This window comes from Drosophila hydei, unplaced genomic scaffold (genome assembly GCF_003285905.1).
Source record: "Drosophila hydei strain 15085-1641.00,03,60 unplaced genomic scaffold, DhydRS2 tig00000001-arrow-pilon, whole genome shotgun sequence".
Lineage (NCBI taxonomy): Eukaryota > Metazoa > Arthropoda > Insecta > Diptera > Drosophilidae > Drosophila > Drosophila hydei.
Genome location: NW_022045643.1, coordinates 14,783,368 through 14,804,496, shown reverse-complemented (window position 1 = coordinate 14,804,496; position 21,129 = coordinate 14,783,368). Strand labels below are relative to the sequence as shown.

The 21,129-nt window shown below is 41.0% G+C and overlaps 2 protein-coding genes across 3 annotated transcripts; one reads left to right on the top strand and one right to left on the bottom strand.

Annotated features, from left to right (window-relative positions):
- Positions 1-100: 100 nt before the first annotated feature.
- Positions 101-21,089, bottom strand: LOC111597460 (guanylate cyclase 32E). 2 transcript variants are annotated; one of them, XM_030224305.1, is made up of 16 exons: positions 21,053-21,089; positions 9,881-10,540; positions 9,492-9,801; positions 9,185-9,435; positions 9,019-9,090; positions 8,804-8,949; positions 8,582-8,741; positions 8,326-8,416; positions 8,079-8,266; positions 2,518-2,697; positions 2,353-2,457; positions 2,226-2,297; positions 1,951-2,125; positions 1,221-1,891; positions 512-1,161; positions 101-448 (listed from the first exon to the last, which is right to left on the bottom strand). In XM_030224305.1, exons 2-16 carry the CDS (start codon positions 10,295-10,297, stop codon positions 244-246), a joined length of 3,693 nt encoding a protein of 1,230 aa, XP_030080165.1. In that variant the 5' UTR covers positions 10,298-10,540; positions 21,053-21,089; the 3' UTR covers positions 101-243. The 2 variants fall into 2 exon arrangements, with proteins under 2 accessions (XP_030080165.1, XP_030080171.1); XM_030224311.1 differs by having other exon boundaries at positions 8,804-8,877.
- Positions 14,327-15,391, top strand: LOC111597589 (vitellogenin-2). The gene is made up of 3 exons (XM_023312387.2): positions 14,327-14,405; positions 14,466-14,583; positions 14,649-15,391. The coding sequence occupies exons 1-3, from the start codon at positions 14,360-14,362 to the stop codon at positions 15,352-15,354; spliced, it is 870 nt and encodes a 289-aa protein (XP_023168155.2). The 5' UTR covers positions 14,327-14,359; the 3' UTR covers positions 15,355-15,391.
- Positions 21,090-21,129: the final 40 nt, after the last annotated feature.

Sequence of the window (21,129 nt, the reverse complement as noted above, 5' to 3'; positions counted from 1 at the left end):
CGACTAGATTTTTAATCACTCTCACAATATGCTGATACTATTACACATATATAGCAAAGAACTACACACACTTAGCCTCGGTTTGCGACATGGACACGTATTATAGAAATATGTATATGTAATTATAGAAGTGGGATCTTATGCACCCTCTGACAACACTTAAAGCAAATGACATGAGCTGCACACCACTATAATACTTCTCAGATCTTACAATTCTATTGAATGGGCTTCTTTCATTCTAATTTAAACCTCAACATGATTCATCAGCAGTGGTGTATTAACCGTTGGGTAGGACAATGGCCTCCGCTTTTGCTGCTGCTGCTGCTCCGTTTCAAGGTGTTCAATACTTTGGCAGGATAGTGTCGACTCCTCGTAGCGTGAGTGTGTGGAGCCGCCGGATGAACGCCGCAACCCAGTGTAGGAGTCTACCTCCAGTAAGGCCTCATCACTGAAAAGATGAAGAGTTCGGTTTATTACGCTCTGCCTTAATAAAACAAAAATCAAATCAAACCTATGATAGCGATGATGCTCCAACATATTGCCAGCTGCAAAGCGCAGCTTCTTAGGCGACTCGAGACTGGAGGATCTAGTAAGTGAGTTTCGAGGCAGATTCTTCTGTTTCAAAGAAGAGCGTATGCCGCAATCATTGGACTGCTCTTGGACCTGTTTGATGGTACCTTGGATGAACTTGTTAAGTGCCCGCGAACCACGCCGTTGAGATCGCTCATAAGTGCGACGCACGCGCGCCTCTTCATCCTCGCCCATTAGCCAGTAGGTACGCTGGTCTCCCTTGCCTTTCATTGAGATGATGCCACGCTCTTGGTAATAGTAGCCACCCAATCGGTCCAACAGTTGCCGACACTGATAGCTGCAGTGAATTTTCAGCGGCACTCCGCTTGATTCCATGCGTGACGCCGTATTGACCGTGTCGCCAAACAGGCAATACCGTGGCATCTTAAGGCCTACAACGCCGGCGCATACGGGACCTGAGTGTATGCCGATGCGGAGTAATAGTCTATTGGTGGGTCGATGACGAATCTTAAACTCGGACACGGCGCTGAGCAGGTGCAGGGACATTGTGGCGATCTCTGCGGCGTGCAAATCACCGTTACGCAGAGGCAAGCCAGACACGACCATGTAGGCATCGCCAATGGTTTCCACCTGTTACCGAAATTGCAATTATAAAATATTTACATTTTCCGTGATACAACACAACTCACTTTGTAGACATCGTAATGCCCAATGATGGAGTCGAAACAAGTGTAAAGATCATTAAGGAAATCCACTACTTGTAGCGGTGAGCTTTCCGCCGACATGGCCGTGAATCCGACAATATCGCTGAAATAGATGGTAACTTGTTCATAGTGTTCGGGGTCCACTTTGTGACCTTTCTTTAGCTGGTCGGCCACGCAGCGCGGCAGCATCTCATGCAATAGTGCATCAGTCTTCTTCTTTTCCTCTTGCAGCTGGTCCGTGCGATCGTCCACGAGTGCCTCTAAATTGTTGGCATACTTTTCCATCATGGCCATCATATTATCAAAGATGTTCGGTCTCATTCCCTTGCGCAGGGGCCTTAGTTTAGTGCGTATTGCCTTGAACTCGGGTCGATCTTCTGGCCGCTCAGCCCAGCACTCCCGCAAACACTCGCTCACGCAATCGAAGGCGGTTTCGAGTGGTTGTAGCGATGGTCGATAAGGATGGATTTGATCCTGTGGCTGCATAACTTTCTGCAGGCACTGCATAGCTGTTAAGCCTGTCTCCCCAAACGGGCCGCGCCGCACATGCATCTCGTACAACAATATGGCAAACGAATATGCATCTCCACGTTGTGTACCCATAACCATCGATGAGGGACCCTGTCTTAAAAGCTCTGGTGCTCGGTAGAGAAGCTCTAAAAGACAATTCGTAACTACATCATCGAATTTATTAAAACACTTTTATCTTACTCACTGAGGCACTTAGTCGACATATGCTGCATATCCGTGGAACTGTCTTCCATACCCTGCTTGAAAGCAAACAAGCCAAAATCCGTCAACTTGACCACCCAACGCGAGTCGACCAGGCAATTGGACGTGCACAGTGAGCCGTGGAAGCGGATGGGCGATTCGTGTAAGTAGATGACGCCCTGCGGAAGTCAGAATGCTGGGGTCAGATACGAACATATACATACACAAGAACCAACGGGAGGAGATGCCATTAGTATAAAGTTACACAGCAGCACTCACGCGTATAATGTCCGCCACCATGGAGGCAATGAACATGTTGTCCAATTTCACGTCCTCGTTCTCCAGAATATCCTATAAAAATTAAGGTTAGTTAGTCTCGACCGTCGCAACAGATGGAATGACCGACCTTAAGACTGCCACGAGTGCAATATTCGCTGATGATGCAGATGTTAGGAGGTTCCGTACAGGCACCGATAAAAGCACATATATTGTCGTGACGGGCGTCCCTCAGCTATTTACGAATTTTAAAGTCGTTAGGTCTGTTATAATTAAATAAGACTCATTTGCTTACAAGCTTCAATTCCATCTTCATTTCCCGTGTGATGTCTACACTTTTCTTGCGTACTTTTTTGATAGAATAGAGCTGTCCTTTATATAGTCCAATCGGCGTGAAGATAGTCGTATACCGAAAGTCAGCATCGGGGTTAGAGCTTAGACTAACCTGGCTAGTGCGGATAAGTGGGTGGGTTGACTGCGGAGAAAAACGACGAGGCAATTGGTTTTTGAGATTCTGTCAGACACGAAATGGCAGGATATCGCTTAAACAGTGAATTCCATCGGAATAACATATTTTAGTTTAAATCATCTTATTTTTCACATTTCAAATCGGGTGCGTCCGACTTGGAAATACCCTGAACCATGTTCTATCTACTCCATAACTTGCAAAGAAGAAACAAGTAAGAATACTGCAGTCGGGCGCTACCGAAAATATGATACTCATTCACAGTCAAAAGATATGGTTTATTCCGATTTGGAACAATATATAACTTTAATTTCGTAACATTTTGAGTATCTAATTAAAATTGTAGAATATTCAGTTTTTCCTGATTTGCCACGTGGGTATATAATTTTTGGCCAATTTTTAGAATCTATTGAAGGAGTCTACACAGACGTAACTCTTAATTTTGGGCTACAAAAATGTGCAAATTGCAAGATATTTTCGATATGTATCCCGGCCTCGATACTCGATATTCGATTCTCGATACTGGAAACTCGGTATCGATACTTAGTATCGAGTATCAAGTATCGAGTATCGAGGCCGGGCTACACCTAACTAAGTATCGATACCAAGTATCGATACCAAGTATCGATACCAAGTATCGATGCCAAGTATCGATACCAAGTATCGATACCAAGTATCGATACCAAGTATCGATACCAAGTATCGATACCAAATATCGATACCAAGTATCAATACCAAGTATCGAGACCAAGTATCGATACCAAGTATCGAGACCAAGTATCGATACCAAGTATCGAGACCAAGTATCGATACCAAGTATCGAGACCAAGTATCGATACCAAGTATCGATACCAAGTATCGATACCAAGTATCGATACCACGTATCGATACCAAGTATCGATACCAAGCATCGATACCAAGTATCGATACCAAGTATCGATACAAAATATCGATACCAAGTATCGACACCAGATATCGATACCAAGTATCGATACCAAGTGTCGATACCAAGTATCGATACCAAGTATCGATACCAAGTACCAATACCAAGTATCGATACCAAGTATCGATACCAAGTATCGATATCAAGTATCGATACCAAGTATCGATACCAAGTATCGATACCAAGTATCGATTCCAAGTATCGATACCAAGTATCGATACCAAGTATCGATACCAAGTATCGATACCAAGTATCGATACCAAGTATCGATACCAAGTATCGATACCAAGTATCGATACCAAGTATCGATACAAAGTATCGATACCAAGTATCGATACCACGTATCGATACCAAGCATCGATACCAAGTATCGATACCAAGTATCGATACCAAGTATCGATACCAAGTATCGATACCAAGTATCGACACCAAGTATCGATATCAAGTATCGATACCACGATTCGACATCAAGTATCGATACCAAGTATCGATACCAAGTATCGATACCAAGTATCGATACCAAGTATCGATACCAAGTATCGATATCAAGTATCGATACCACGATTCGACATCAAGTATCGATACCAAGTATCGATATTAAGTATCGATGCCAATTATCGATACCAAGTATTGAGACCAAGTATCGATGCCAATTATCGATACCAAGTATCGAGACCAAGTATCGAGACCAAGTATCGACACCAAGTATCGATACCAAGTATCGATACCAAGTATCGATACCAAGTATCGATACCAAGTATCGATACAAAGTATCGATACCAAGTATCGATACCACGTATCGATACCAAGCATCGATACCAAGTATCGATACCAAGTATCGATACCAAGTATCGATACCAAGTATCGATACCAAGTATCGATACCAAGTATCGATACCAAGTATCGATACCAAGTATCGATACCAAGTATCGACACCAGATATCGATACCAAGTATCGACACCAGATATCGATACCAAGTATCGATACAAAGTATCGATACCAAGTATCGATACCAAGTGTCGATACCAAGTATCGATATCAAGTATCGATACCAAGTATCGATACCAAGTATCGATACCAAGTATCGACACCAAGTATCGATATCAAGTATCGATACCACGATTCGACATCAAGTATCGATACCAAGTATCGATACCAAGTATCGATACCAAGTATCGATACCAAGTATCGATACCAAGTATCGATACCAAGTATCGATATCAAGTATCGATACCACGATTCGACATCAAGTATCGATACCAAGTATCGATATTAAGTATCGATGCCAATTATCGATACCAAGTATCGAGACCAAGTATCGAGACCAAGTATCGACACCAAGTATCGATACCAAGTATCGATACCAAGTATCGATTCCAAGTATCGATACCAAGTATCGATTCCAAGTATCGATACCAAGTATGGATACAGAGTATCGATACCAAGTATCGATACCAAGTATCGATACCAAGTATCGATACCAAGTATCGATACCACGATTCGACATCAAGTATCGATACCAAGTATGGATACCAAGTATCGATACCAAGTATCAATACCAAGTATCGATACCAAGTATCGATACCAAGTATCGATATCAAGTATCGATACCACAATTCGACATCAAGTATCGATACCAAGTATCGATACCAAGTATTGACACCCAGTATCGACACCAAGTATCGATACCAAGTATTGATACCAAGTATCGATACCAAGTATCGATACCAAGTATCGATACCAAGTATCGATACCAAGTATCGATACCAAGTATCGATACCAAGTATCGATATCAAGTATCGATACCACGATTCGACATCAATTATCGATACCAAGTATCGATATTAAGTATCGATGCCAATTATCGATACCAAGTATTGAGACCAAGTATCGATGCCAATTATCGATACCAAGTATCGAGACCAAGTATCGAGACCAAGTATCGACACCAAGTATCGATACCAAGTATCGATACCAAGTATCGATTCCAAGTATCGAGACCAAGTATCGAGACCAAGTATCGACACCAAGTATCGATACCAAGTATCGATACCAAGTATCGATTCCAAGTATCGATACCAAGTATCGATTCCAAGTATCGATACCAAGTATGGATACCAAGTATCAATACCAAGTATCGATACCAAGTATCGATACCAAGTATCGATAGCAAGTATCGATACCACAATTCGACATCAAGTATCGACACCAAGTATCGATACCAAGTATCGACACCAAGTATCGACACCAAGTATCGATACCAAGTATTGATACCAAGTATCGATACCAAGTATCGACACCAAGTATTGATACCAAGTATCAATACCAAGTATCGATACCAAGTATCGATACCAAGTATCGATATCAAGTATCGATACCACAATTCGACATCAGGTATCGATACCAAGTATCGATACCAAGTATCGACACCAAGTATCGACACCAAGTATCGATACCAAGTATTGATACCAAGTATCGATACCAAGTATCGATACCAAGTATTGATACCAAGTATTGATACCAAGTATAGATACCAAGTATCGTTACCAAGTATCGATACCAAGTATCGATACCAAGTATCGATGCCAATTATCGATACCAAGTATCGAGACCAAGTATCGAGACCAAGTATCGACACCAAGTATCGATACCAAGTATCGATACCAAGTATCGATTCCAAGTATCGATACCAAGTATGGATACCAAGTATCGATACCAAGTATCAATACCAAGTATCGATACCAAGTATCGATACCAAGTATTGATACAAAGTATCGGTACCGAGTATCAACACCAAGTATCGATACTCTACTCTCTACTCTCTACTCTCTAGTCTCTACTCTCTATTCTCTACTCACTACTCTCTACTCTCTAGTCTCTACTCTCTACTCTCTACTCTCTACTCTCTACTCTCTACTCTCTACTCTCTACTCTCTACTCTCTACTCTCTACTCTCTACTCTCTACTCTCTACTCTCTACTCTCTACTCTCTACTCTCTACTCTCTACTCTCTACTCTCTACTCTCTACTCTCTACTCTCTACTCTCTACTCTCTACTCTCTACTCTCTACTCTCTACTCTCTACTCTCTACTCTCTACTCTCTACTCTCTACTCTCTACTCTCTACTCTCTACTCTCTACTCTCTACTCTCTACTCTCTACTCTCTACTCTCTACTCTCTACTCTCTACTCTCTACTCTCTACTCTCTACTCTCTACTCTGTACTTTGTACTCTCTACTCTCTACTCTCTAATCTCTACTCTCTACTCTCTAATCTCTACGCTCTACACGCCGACGTTTTTCGTGTCGAAACTGTTCTTCGGGTCATACTTAGTATCGATACTCGATACTTGATATTCGACACTTAGTATCGACACTCGGTACTCGATATTCGATACTTAGTATCAATACTTGATACTCCATACTAAGCATCGATACTCCATACTAAGCATCGATACTCGATACTTAGTATCGATAGTTAGTACTCAATATTCGATACTCAATACTTGATATTGAGTAGCGATACTTATTTCTCGATACTTGATACTCGTATACTTAGCATCGAGTATCGAGTATCGAGTATCGAATATTGAGTATCGAGTAATGATACTTAGTATCAATACTTCGATATTAGTTTGGTGTGTAGACAGAAATTGCATTTTTAAGTTTCTAGCTATGATACTTTGCAGGATATTAAGCTAGTCTCTAATTTTTGCTCGTAATTTCATGTATATTTTATACAATTTGGTTTTTTGTTAAATTGTCTCAAAATCTCTCAAAATTCATTAAATTTAATTTTAGCTGCAAATATGTGAGTTGGCATTTTTACTAAACTTACAAGTATATCAATTGACTATGTAGACCATATGCTCAAAATTTCATTGAAATCCGTCAAGTAACTCAGCAGTCATTACCCAAATCGTTTGACCAATTTGCAAAAGCACGTGGCAATCAGCGTCAAGCGTACGCATTCCTATTTCCTATGCATGCGCACACACAATTAAATGCTTGCATTATTTTCTATTCAAAGAAACGAAATTGCGATTGAGTTGTATTTGAATTGCCAGGTGATATTTTAATTTAGATTTGCAACTTTTCGTTCAAGCAGTGAACTGAAGCCGAGAAGTTCTGTGAAGTAGCGGCATTAGTAATGTATGTTGATTCGAGTCATGGTATCCTAATGTCGGATTTTCTTTTTTAATGATAAATATATGCTAGCTAAATTATTTAAAAACGCTGATAAGACAGGGTTCAGGGTATCTTCTAGTCGAGCACCCCAACTAGAGCTTTCTTGTTTGTTATTTTTTAATGATGTGTATTTCATTGCATTCGTACTTAGCTATTTGTCATATTCTTTAAAATTGCTGTCTGCATAATTTACTAGAATGTAAATGTCGTCCTCTGAGTGTCGATATGCATGAAATTAGAAATCCAATCCCAACTTACTCGAGTAGCCTTTTGGGTCTGTTGCTCGCGCTCGTTGTCATGGACCTGAACCTCGCGAAAATCTATTTTCCAGAGCAGGCTGTCCAGTTCCTGTTCGTAACGCCAGTTGCGATAGAGAACCAACGAGACAACACCCAACAGTAGAAGAACGCCTCCAGCGATGCCTGCCGATATTTCGCCAGTATAACCTAAAATTTAAGAAAAATGTGGAATAACTAATGGTCGACATGAAATGTAAGCAACTTACTAACGCACTTCTCGCCTCCGAAGCCACAACGAGGTGCAGCTGCAGGACGCATTCCACCCACCCAATCGATGTTGCGATACAAGTTTAAATCCTGCAGTGTTATAAAGAGAGTATCATTAGCCTTAGAAAAGGAACTTGCAATTTCATGTGTCATTTGCCATGCCAAAAGCGCTTACCTGCTCCTGTAGCGCAAGCATAAAAAGGCAACAGTAACTTTTATAAGAAATGCGGCAAGATATCTTGTAGGATTACTTACTGGCAAAGCCTCACTGCTTCTGTTATTAGTCTTATGGCTAAATGTGCCCACGGGAAGAAGACCCAACACCGTCTCGTTGTGATTGTTGCGGTGTGTTCCTCTGGCTATTACAGTATAGTTGCCAGCGGCGTCTCCGTTTTCGTCAATGTACACATGATAGCTATGCATAGTATGTAAAGAGCATCAGAGGAGATTCGTAGTTGTGCTAACTGGAATACTCACCCCATTGCGCTTAGATAGCGCGAGCCTTTGATGGCCGATACAATGAGACTGCCATTCCTAGGTCTGCCACCAAGCTTTAAGACAGATATTAATGCATTAGCGTAGAGATGAACGGCATCGTAAAGATAGGCTGCCTCAGCATTTATCTTGGGTGGAATTCAAATAATAGTTCGTAAAAAGGCATTGAGGCAACGAAAGGGAAGATTGAGACTAACCTGTTTCGCCCCACCGAAAAGACCCAACGGGTTTGGGAAATTGAATGGTGGTCGCTCCATGTATTTGTTGACCTTCACGGAACAAGCAAAAAAAAAGAGAAAAACATTTGATAGTTTTCAGAGAAATGGCAAATCAGTAGGAAAAGTGCCTGCCCGAGGAGCTTACCTCATTGGCGAATGTCGCAAAGGAAACAGGCGCTGTGGGTACTATCCCGAGATAGGACTGAAATGCTTGGGCCGCCAGCGGCTCCACTTTTTCCATCAGTAGGCCTCTCAGATACTTTTCTGGCTTAGCTGGGTCATACTGCTCAATATCAATGCCAACCACAAAATAGTCTCCACCAGAAAGTAGACCTCTCTGCTGAAGACTGACCATGAGGCCCACGTGTTCATAGTAATGCCCAAGAACTAGGTAGACTGTGAGATAGATCTATCAGCATTTCTTATCACAATCCATAAATACAAATACTTACTACGAGTATTCGCATGGGTCTCGTCCACCAGCTTATCAAACGGATTTGCCATAAAGCCATGATGGTAAATGGTGTTCCACGTACGAATATCCCGTACACTTACACCTGCGCCGCTCAGGGTGCCAAGTATAGTTTCCGCCACGGGCTGATACTGACTGCTGGCATCGTCGAGATAGAGGAAACTCACCTGTGTCCAGTTAAAGGCTAACAGCAGAGCTACCACCGATTTCGAGATCTGTGTGTCCGGCGGCCGTGTTCTTGCGAACGTAGGAAAATCCAACTTGTTGGACGGATCTCTATGTGTGCAGTACTGTCATTATGTGAGTAGGAAATAAATAAATAAATAATCAATAGATAAGACACGTTGTGAACTTCAGATTGGTTCCTACATATGATATCATTGGCAGATTGAAGGCGGCTGCCATGCGGCCCTCATGCACGCAAGTCTCCTGTGGCCCAATATAAGCAGCCACCTGCTGCGTCCATAAGGCCGCCGTTTGTCGTATGCTGGCGACCTCGTCCCCATAGGTTTCCGCCACAACGAACTCGAGCGAGTGGCCCAGGTCGCCCAATTTACCGGCATTGACCTGCTCCACAGCGAGCGATATGGCGCCCGAAATTGTGATACCTGGCCGTTGATAGTCAAGGTTCCCCGGTCGACGTTGGGAGCCCGTAAGATAGCCCAAAGTGAAGACCTCCCCATAGCAAGTGCTGCACTGGCACAAGCAGAGCAGGAGGAACAGCAGCCCACGATTGCGTAGAAGATATTGACTGGCTGGAGGGCAACCGATGCGGGGTGTACTCATTACGTGCCACGAGGGTTGTGTGAGGTTGAATTAGTCAGTTCTCGAGAATGTTGTCGCTTCGTTTAATTTAATTGTACTTGGGCAGCACAAGTTCTGTTGCTGACAGTGTTATATTAAGCTTTAGTCCTTTGGCGTGCTGCAACATTTTTGCGGAATTTACAGCTGCGGCAACAGTTCCGTCGCCCACTAGTTGTCAATCACATTCACTCGATGGCCGTCGCTCTGCTCCTCCTAACGTGGTTTCTGTGTGTGACATTAAGGTTCTTAGTTCATGTATCGGGCAGCATCTTATTTAACTTCGCTCACAAAGTTAAGGACACACGCACACTAAAATTGTCTCATACCGCTGCATATTTTGTAGTCGTGATGTTAATGCTGGATTTTCAAGAATGTTTTTATGTGGGACCCATTAAAAATGATAATTTAAGTGGAATAGTTTGGTTACAATGTGTGTAACAGGCTTTGCTCAGTCCTTTTGCCACTCGTCTGTCTGGGATTTGTCGTCATTAGCTCTGTTATTGTTCCCGATATGCTTGAAGAAGGACGTGTTTACACGCATTCATGAAGTGAATAGCCATTCAATCAGATCTGACATTAGCATTTTCTACAAATTCTGTTTCAATTTGAACACTATTTTAGTTGCAAATAATAATTAAAATTTCAATTATGGAATATATACTCGTGAATGCAACACACATTTATGACAACAATTATGCGATAGACATTATTGATGTGATTTCATTAACTTATACTGGAGTAATTTGAACTTCTCAAAATTACTATGGACACGTCCCCTATAATCTATCATATTTATTGACTGATATATACGATAAAATCAAGGCTTCCATTTATGTTGGCTGAAGTATAAATTGCCAACTCGAATTTCCTCCCCAACTCTAGCAGTTGTCCATCATCCTTCAACTTCTGTTGCATCAAAATCGTTTTCTATTTCATAACTAAACAAGTATGAAGTCTCTAGTCGGAAGTACTCGACTACGAGATACCCTGAACCCCATACTATCTGCGTTTTTTAATATACTCCACAGTTTGGCCATGTTTGCAAAATAAATTAAAAAATATTTTTTAAAAATAATATAAAAGAATTTGGCGGTTCTACCTCCAGAGACGTACGAGATATAACATATAGATAAAATATATTAATAATTTAGTTTTGATAATGTTTTCAATCGAAACCATTAAAACGGGACTAGTTATTGATTATTTGAAACAAACTTGATCTGCGCGTGCTTCATAGGGACCTACCAAAAATATTTAAGTCTCTTGCTCTTATCTGATTATGGTTAAATTGACTCAGCTTGTCTTCCTGATCAAGAACATATATACTATACTGGATCTGCAACACCCCCTTCTGCCTGTTAAATACATTTTAACTAAGCCACATATACCCGAAACTCCCATTTTCATGCTCAGCCTAAAAAGAGGAGTATGAAAATCAATGATGACCATCCCCAACCTACAGAATGTCTATGTTTGGGTTTTGCTTGAATCTGGAATTTTTTTATTGCTTCCTTCGCAAGCTTTCGCTCTTTTGTTTTTGTTTTGCGTTTACTGCCGTTGACTAGGCTGCGCTGCGTATGTGTGATATTTGCCTCCAGCTATCGTAGTTCTCAGCATAATTTATTATATTAAATCGCTTTCAAACACTTCAAGGTTTGCACATGCGGGACATTCGATCACGCTTCTGTTCCCGTTCTAAGAGCCCTGATTGTCTGCATCAGCCAATAGAGTGTGCTACACGTCTTTTACTTGGCTTATTACAATTCCACTTTATCATAACACAATTACATAGACGCGTCATGCACATCACATTCAGCGTGTGAATGTTCGCCATCGTTGATTAATAGAGCCCCATTGACACAACTTACAAAGTAGGTGGCAAAACGCATTTACACATCAATTTAAATAGATTTCTAATCAAATTCTATACAACGTAATGGACCAAATTTAAAAGACAACGTCTCGGTGCTTTGTAAGCATAGGATAAAGGATTTGTACAAAAAAATCAAATAATGCCTCTCTCTATGTAGGTATAATGTATACATATTTTATGAATAACAGATTGAGGTAATTTATAAAAAATGTTAAGAGTGGTCTTGTAAGGAGTATACGAATAAGACATACCCTAGAACCTGCGCTGCTGTTTCAATTATTGTAGAACAAGCTCATGACACACAGAAACTCACGTACAGAATAAGTTTATGTTTCGAATGACATCTTAAGAACGTAAAAGCAGAAGTTTCTAGTCTTTTCAATTTTGGATTGAATGGGAAATCTATCAATCTGACTCTGGATCTGTATGCATCTGAGTAGTCTAGACACTGTATTTGAAATCTCCCGCTTCTGTGCTATTTAAGTTACGCTTAAAGAGTGAAATCAAACTATCGATTTTTATCGATATTCAATAATATACATTTAAAATATAAGGCTTTAGTTTTTGTATTTAACGAGATAACTACGTTCATACGGACATATTTTCAATGATCATGACTCATGATATTAAAAGCAAGAAAAGTGTTCAAGAAGATACGAGGAATGTATTAAAGTTCTAAAGTAGTAGTAGGAGTCTCCAAGAGTCTCATTACTTTGTAAAAAGCTATTTGAAATCTCAATGTTCATAGCTTCGTACAAAAATATATATAAACTATATAGGAGTCCCCTTCCCACTTTTAGGGTACAATTTTTTGTAAAAAATTATGTGACTGGCTGAAGTAAGTGAAACCCGTAAAGTAAATACATATTCTTGATTATAGCGTCGATCTAAATCGATGTAGCTATGTCTGACTCTGAATGTGGCGATCTTGTAAGCCATAAAAGCATAGACTTGAAATGTAAAATATCTATTCCCGTATACCAAACATCACTTGTTTTTCGATCTCACTTAATTTTTTTATGATAGATAATTAGATTTCATTTTTTAAGCCCTCTTAAATACTACAAAATATGAAATACTAGAGGCTTGTGCTTTTTAAGTACACATATATATGTATTATCCCCTCTAAAAATGCCAAAAAGAAGGTAACAATTAAGTTCGTAAGCTGCGCTGAGCTTGTGTATAAAAGAAGATTAGAATGATTGGAATATGAGTCCTACGCAGGGTTCAGAGTATATCCTACTTGGGCTTTCTGGTTACTGATATGTATAATGCGTGTAGGATGTACTCCCTCGTCAAGCGTTGTGCTCAGCGTTAAGTCTGGTTATAAATGGGGCGGTGTTATTTCATAACAGACGCTTGTCCATAAATCTAGCGTGTGCTTCCAGCGCTTGACGTGCTCACTGAGCCGGCAAGAAGAGCGCTTGGAGCTTAGTTAGTAAATGGGCGTTGGATCCATGGCATCTGGTTAATTGCTGCCGCGTGCACTTGACAGACAATTTCGCAAGCAATTTATCTGCTCTGTTAACGCTGGTTCGAGTGCTATGAAAACACGTTGTTTCCCAACACGGAGCACTAAGTCTATGAGCGATAGATGAATTTTTAAGCACACAGAGCTTAGCTATTGAGGCTAATAATGAGAATTGGCCATCAAATGGGGTCAACAACTTTAATAGGTCACGTGGGAGTGTCCCTTGCTGTTCTGGCTTTGGGCCTGCCAGAGGCAGCTCAATGCGTCTCCGGCTGACATTCATGCAATGGCAAGAAGTAGCTGCACTAGCAATGTATCGGCTCTACCGAGTGCAGGTAGGGGGCCACCTCGAGCTGTCAGCTATTAACGAGTAAGCCGCTTTATAGTCAAGTAGCAGCTGACTTCGACAGGGTTTGAACTTGATCTGTCATGCAATTAAATGCAATTTGTTTGCAAGCTCAGGAGACTGACTAATTCGACTCAGCTGCGTTTAGAGTCAAACAGAACAATTAATTTACTACAAATGAATGTAAATACAGCTGGCGGAGCGCAGTCTATCATGCATCGTATAATGGTATCATAGTGAAGTTATTTTGATTAGGCGCGCTTATCGATAATCTTATCTAATCAGCAGTTGCTATCAGCAGTCAATAAAACACGGAGTGCCAAGGGCTTAGTTTAAGCTTCAGTCGATTAGAAAATGTTGTTCATTGAGGTAATGCTTAGCTGCCTTCTATTGGCTGCAGGTAAGTAAAGCTGCTGCAGTCGCCCAATAGAGCAATTTTGGCAACAATCAAGTTTTACAGTTAGTGCAGCGCCAGAATATTTACTCTACACACGTCGCAATGTCAACACACCAGAGCACATCAAGCCGGAGGTAGAATCGCTGCTTCGCTCATCGTTCTATGCCCTGGAACGAATTGTGTAAGTCATGCGTGATCCATAAAATTTAATCAACAATCCTATCTGACAGACCATTCCGTCAACAGAGTGTCCGTACGTTCGACATCGGTCAATAGTTCAGAGCACTTAATACTTGTTACTGCTCTCCTTGAACGAGAGCCTTGCAATGTCTTCGTTGTGGACCTGGCTGAGGTGCAAAACGAGTCAGATATTGTGGACAGTGTGAGTAGCTTGTTGATTCTGTTGCACCGCCAGTTCGATGTTCCGCTAAAGCAGCAGCAACTGGTGGGGATTGGGGCGGGTGCGCATTTGGCTGGAGCCGCAGCTGCACAAGTGCAGCAGCAGCTCGGCGACCCTTTGCCGCACATCACAGCACTCGATCCAAGCGGAAGCAGAGATACGCTGAAGCATCGGCTGTCAGTGCAGGACGCAGTGTACGTGGAGGTCATACACACCAATGGCCAAGGACTGGGTACAATGGCGCGACTGGGTGATGTGGACTACTATCCCAATGGTGGGCAGCAGCAACCTGGCTGCAATGTTACGGCAGATCCGGATACCTGCTCGCACGAACGAGCCCTCGAGCTGGCCGCCGAAATGTGGTCGTCAGCGAACAACTTCCTCTGCGCCCAATGCGTGTCAGCGGAGCAAATGAGTGCGAGCAGCTGCCACTGGTCTTTGCATCGCATGGGCGATGGCGCAGCAGTTGACAATGCCTCAGGCATTTATTATCTGGAGACACAAAGCCACGCGCCTTTTGGCAAAGGCGCCTACTACATAGCATTCTTGTAGGGCACATAACAATAAAGAGGACCCAATATAGTATAAATGAGTGAAAGACTTGGTCATTAATCACAGGCTTCAGGGGGTTCTGCTTCCCAGCCAACCAACTGGCATCTGCATCGAAGAGCTCCCTGCGCCCCACACATCCATTACTTCAAAATCAATTGTAAGGCCTCCGGCTCAAAGTTTGATGTACGTGACACACATATTGCATACACCCAACTTTTGTCCGTATGTATATTCCCAAAGTTGTCAGGCTTGGGTTTGTTGAAGTACGCTAGAAAATATACTTTTTCTTTGCAGATGACTTCAGTCTAATGAGCACTTCGATGCTCCAATCGGCGTCCTTGAAAGTCCTTCATAAGTAAAATTTCTTTAAATTTGAACTGAGCCGAGTTGGAAAGATTTATGGACTTCTAAGACAAGTAATAAACTTTGTTTTATTATTGCCCCTTTGTTATTCACGTTCACGAAACAAAAACGGGTATATCAGTTTTCTGCAATGTCCGTCTGGCTTAACTCCCTTTGTCTGTATGAACGCAAGGCTAGAGACCTGAACTTTGCATCGTATAGTCGTTGCCACCGATTTATTGGATACATTTACCGTTAACGATTTTTATACAGTCGGTCGCACCCGACACATTGTTTTGACTTATTGTTGTAGCTATGGTGCATTTTTGTGATATATTAAAATGGAATTCCATTGTGCAGCCATTTCTTCAGTTATTCTGACTTGTCGTGGAATGTCCTTGGTCCTTTGAGCTCTGCGAGCAGATGCCAACAGCCACACCCACATTATCGCCAACTGCGTGCGTGTCAGCTGAAAGTCAAGCTCAAGCAAAACTGTCACAAATTGCATTTAAAGTGCGCTGCACATGAGCTTATCTCGGATGTCTCAGCCGGCGGAAGCGCGCGTAGGGCGAAGTGTTTTATAGCTAAATCAATTGTCGGAAATACCTTATGGCATTCTATAAACATGGAAGACCTCGATTATTTTATACATGATAGAAAGACCAAAAGGCATTATTCTAACGCCGTTTCGGACAATATATAATGTTGGATAAACGATACTCAATGATTGATAAGCGAATGCCGATAACCGAAAGCTGTCAGAGCTTTTATAAAGATTCAGCTCCATAAGCATAGCTCCAAACCTTAATATGGTTGGGTTTGGGGTTGGAACCAATCTGCATTCAAACAGGGTTGTTTTGTCCGCCGAGTTTTTTACATTTTGATCCCTGATTCTTCTACTCATTCAAAGTGATAGTTAGCGATATAATACCACAAGTTTGTTGTACATAACAGGCAGAGGGCGATGTGGCGTGGCTCCATTGAGTATATATGTACATTCTAAAACAGGATGACGAACTGAGTCAATACAGAAACAAGGAATCGTCATTGCGATTGCAACAAAAAGCAGTTAATAGAGGCGATTCAAGTTGCCGAGGAGTTGTAGGTTCGACAAAACGTGCATCGGTGGAGATTAAGGGCATCTCAGAGTTCGAAATTCCCGACTAGTTCTTCATAGCTTGTTCAACAAAATAAAGCTCGCAGAATAATTAACTTTAAAACACCAAAATTAGTAAATACACACAAGATACATACATTTATAAGATACAATAATATTATATATTTATTGAAAAAATGTATGAAATCCAACTAGATAATGTCAGAAGTTTACACACAACTTTATATAGCAACTTTTATAGTTTACTTGAATAGAATCGGAAGAATATATATATGTATATATATACATATATATATATATATATATAAATATTTATTCTTTTACAATGTTTCAAATATATATCCTAGCTGATTGGTGATCTATTGTGTAAGTTGACAAAAATTATATAAATGCGATACGATTTTAGGATTGAAAGAAATACTCCAAAGGTATTTTATATGGATTTTATGGTTTGGATTTGAGTATTTATCTTAATAAGTTGAGTGCAAGGGAAATGCTAATCTCTTGCTTGTCGAATTTTGTTTGACTTGGCTTTGGTTAAGTTCAGAGTACATTCATTTAATATTCGAGACTAAAGGGACATTTGCAAAAGACGAAACTGAACGGACGAGAGAACGTATCGAGCTATAAAATGAATTGTTTTGCGCGAAAACTTTCCTTTAACCGTTAATTGTAGTTTTCCTTACGCTTACTGTGGCCGCCACATAGCACAATCAACGGCATCGACATTCGTTCACTTCCCCTCACACAGATACACATTACATACATTTGTGTGTGTACGTGGTGTGTGTGTGTGTGTGAACTCACTTGCTAAAGACTTAAAGATGAAACTGAATCGGGCCAAGCAGGCATTAAATACACAGCGAGGTGCTCGACTGAGTTGTTAGCCTTAGGCTTAACGTCTTCATTTGACTATTTGGCTGCAGTTGGGACAAGGCATCGCCTTAAAATCTCAGTGTTAGTAAGAGGTCCATAAAATAGAAGCACCCAACCCCACAGCACGATGAGCCAATCAGTGCTCGTTGGGTGGCCCATTAGATGCCGCAGAGCTACCCCCCACACAGAATCCGAATCCCTGGTAATTTTTGCCATTTGGCCCATTGTTTTCCCGTTTTTTTCTTTTGCGTCCCCATAAAATATTACCATTACACACACACACGCACACTCCTACTCACCCTCCTACTTCTCCCAATAAGAAACGATTCGTTAGCTTAACTTTTTGAATGTTAATTATCGCCAAAGCTCAAACTTAGGAGGATAAGAAACAAAAATTTGGTCAACCAATGAAGTCATTTAGCGACGCCTCTATTAAATTTCCTGTCTATTGTATTACAATACATTTATTAACTGTATCCATTTACCACAGATATAGACATAAATGATGTTAAATGAAATATTAAGAATATTTTAGGTGCGATATTATAGCTGAGAAATATATATATTTTGTATTTTTACAGTCTAAAGGTAAATTGAACTAAATCTTTTTGCTGCAAATACCATAGCTGTTAATTGAAAACTTTATATATTTTTAATTACCATCCATCGGCGATTCAAGCTGACTGTTCGTGATTATCTGTTCATCAATGAATGTCTGAGTTTTTGCTTGGCTCTATTTTTTCTTATTCCTAGGTCTGTCTGCCCATAAACTTCGTGTGCAAAATCGACCATTGGTGATTTTAGGTTGTCGACAAATCATATTTTTCGGTGTTGCAGACTAAAGTTAAGGAATAATTTCGCTTTTTACACATATATTCAGAACACTTTTCACATATTTCCCTCGTTTCCTGTTGAACGAAGCAAACAAACAGAAAAGTTAATGCGAAATTCATTTTCCATTCCATGTAAAAGCAACGGCAACTCGAATGGGACGCACCTCTGTAGACAGGGCATTGGTTAGTCCAGCGCATGTTTCATTGTTAGTTTGTGAATTTACTTTTATGACTATGCTAATTTGTTGTCAACATTTTTATGGGATGCGTCCGTTTCAAGTTAAGCACCTACAGCCTAAAACTGTGCCAATGGGCGGGCCATTCTGGTTGTTTTGTTAACGTCTGATAGGCGGTGGCAAAGCCAATGCAAGTCGTGTCAAGTCTGCTGTGCGAAATGTTTTACATACACAACTACACTCGTAACCACAGGGCACATGCAACATGCAACATGCAACATGCAACATGCAACATGTCACATGCCACAGACCACATGTCAAGCAGCAGCAAGAGGGCTTCAGATAGTGTCCGGGTCTGTTTTGCATTTAGCTACTGATAAGAGGGACATGTAAAAGATTGAAAATACATCTACATACGGAATTTAATTAAATGTACATGCGGCCACGTCAACGTGCGATAAAAGGTACTCTACTCGTGGGTGGTTGGCCTGGCGCTGCGGGCGGCTCCAAAAGCGATTTGCGGGTAATTTGTGGACAATTTTAATGCTGCTCACGGGTGAGCATGCAAAACCGCTTAATCAGCATAATCTCTTAACCTACATTCGCTAATCTGCATTATTAATTCATATAAACATTAGAATTTATTTAGATGAGACATGAGTCTGAGATGTGATAAGGATATGTCACTAACGTCTGTCACTTATCGGGCACGCATCAAATTGCGCAATAAGCTTTCCAGACCATCTGTCGGTTGGCTCGCTTTGGCTAACGACTGTTCCCATTCATCATATTCGCAAAGCTTTGATAACAAAAACAACAGTAATGCACAACATAACAGCACAGCTGCCAATATATACCGTTGACTGTGGTCAGTGACAGGGACGCCGACGCCGACGCCGACACCGATGTTGACGTTGACGTCGACGTCGATGCCACTATGAATTCAAAACGCACGCTTGCATATTGTCAACAACAACAGAAACAAAACGGGTCTGACTGTGGCCTCCCTCGCACTGCAGCACCCACCCTTCCCGCTCGCACGTTCTATGATCACAATTTAAGAAATGCCGTCAGTCGCATATGCTTATGACGCTGACGTCGCAGCAAAAGTCGCGTCGCTGCCCGCGTCATTACCACCGGCAATATACACGCAGGCATGCCTCGCCGCCACACGCCTTTTGCTATTGAGACTGACTCATTTTGGGGCTCACGCAAAATTAATTTAAAAGCGAACAAAAAATTGAAATTGCATTGCATTGTATTTGTGAGTTTTGCTTTTGTTGTTTAGCTGTTGCCTCGGCAACAGCAGCTGTTGACATTGTTATTGTTGTTTTTATGACGCTTATCAATTATTTTCTCGTTGCATGAAAAATTTATGTAAATTAAATTCGAGTGCGGTGCTGCTTTGGCTACGTGCAATTGTATGAGGATTGTCAATAGGAAATTGGAATAGGGGGCTTGGAATTTTCAGGGGACAAAAGATACGACTTTGCGGCCGACATGTAATTGCATTTACTATAGCTATTGGCATACATTTATAGATTTACACAAGTTACATATGTTTGAATGTATGCGTGTAAAGTAGCATATGTGCCCATACACACATGCACGCACACACATTCGCACAGCAATACAGCCACGCAGTAAAAGAGACATCTTACTAACGGTACTTCAAACGGGCCATAAACATGGCTGCTAAGTTAATTGTAAACTTTTTCTTATTCATTTTATGCACATGTCCGCCCACATATTCGCATACTTACGTGCAAATACAACATATAAACATACTTATGTATGCTTGCACTAATTGTAGCTGTTGATCTGTTGTTTAACAAATTTTGTCACGTTCTGTGTGGCAAAGCAAAGCGATTTCGATAAAAATTGCACGCACTCAAACGTACGCATAAAATTAAAAACTAGATATTCTCATTTTCATTATTATTTGCAGCGAAACATTTCGAGATGGTGCGATAATTTATTGGTGCCAACTTTTTACACATCGTGTACGAAGAGAAGAGATCTATGCACTAACACCAATCGTTTTATAAACACATTTTTCCATTACACCTCGATCACGCAGACAAAAATGAAGAAAGAAAACAGATTGCGATTCGGGTAATTTACTGACACCTGTTGCTAAAAGAAACGAACCGCCAATATTTGCGACAGATGTTGAGCATGCAAAAGAGATTGGATATTCGGTTCAAATTTTGCGAATGGTGATGAAATTTGTTGAATTATGGAAACATGACACGCACGAAATTAGTTTTTGTGTGTAAAATTCAAATGTGTAACAGTTTGCAGTTATCCATGGATTTGGGGCTTTGACATTGGCTGCAATGCGAAACACTTACACGCACTCCACACAACCGACAAATTCAACCGTCAAATCCGCACTGAGCAGAGCGGCACATTCTAATGCGACAGTTTA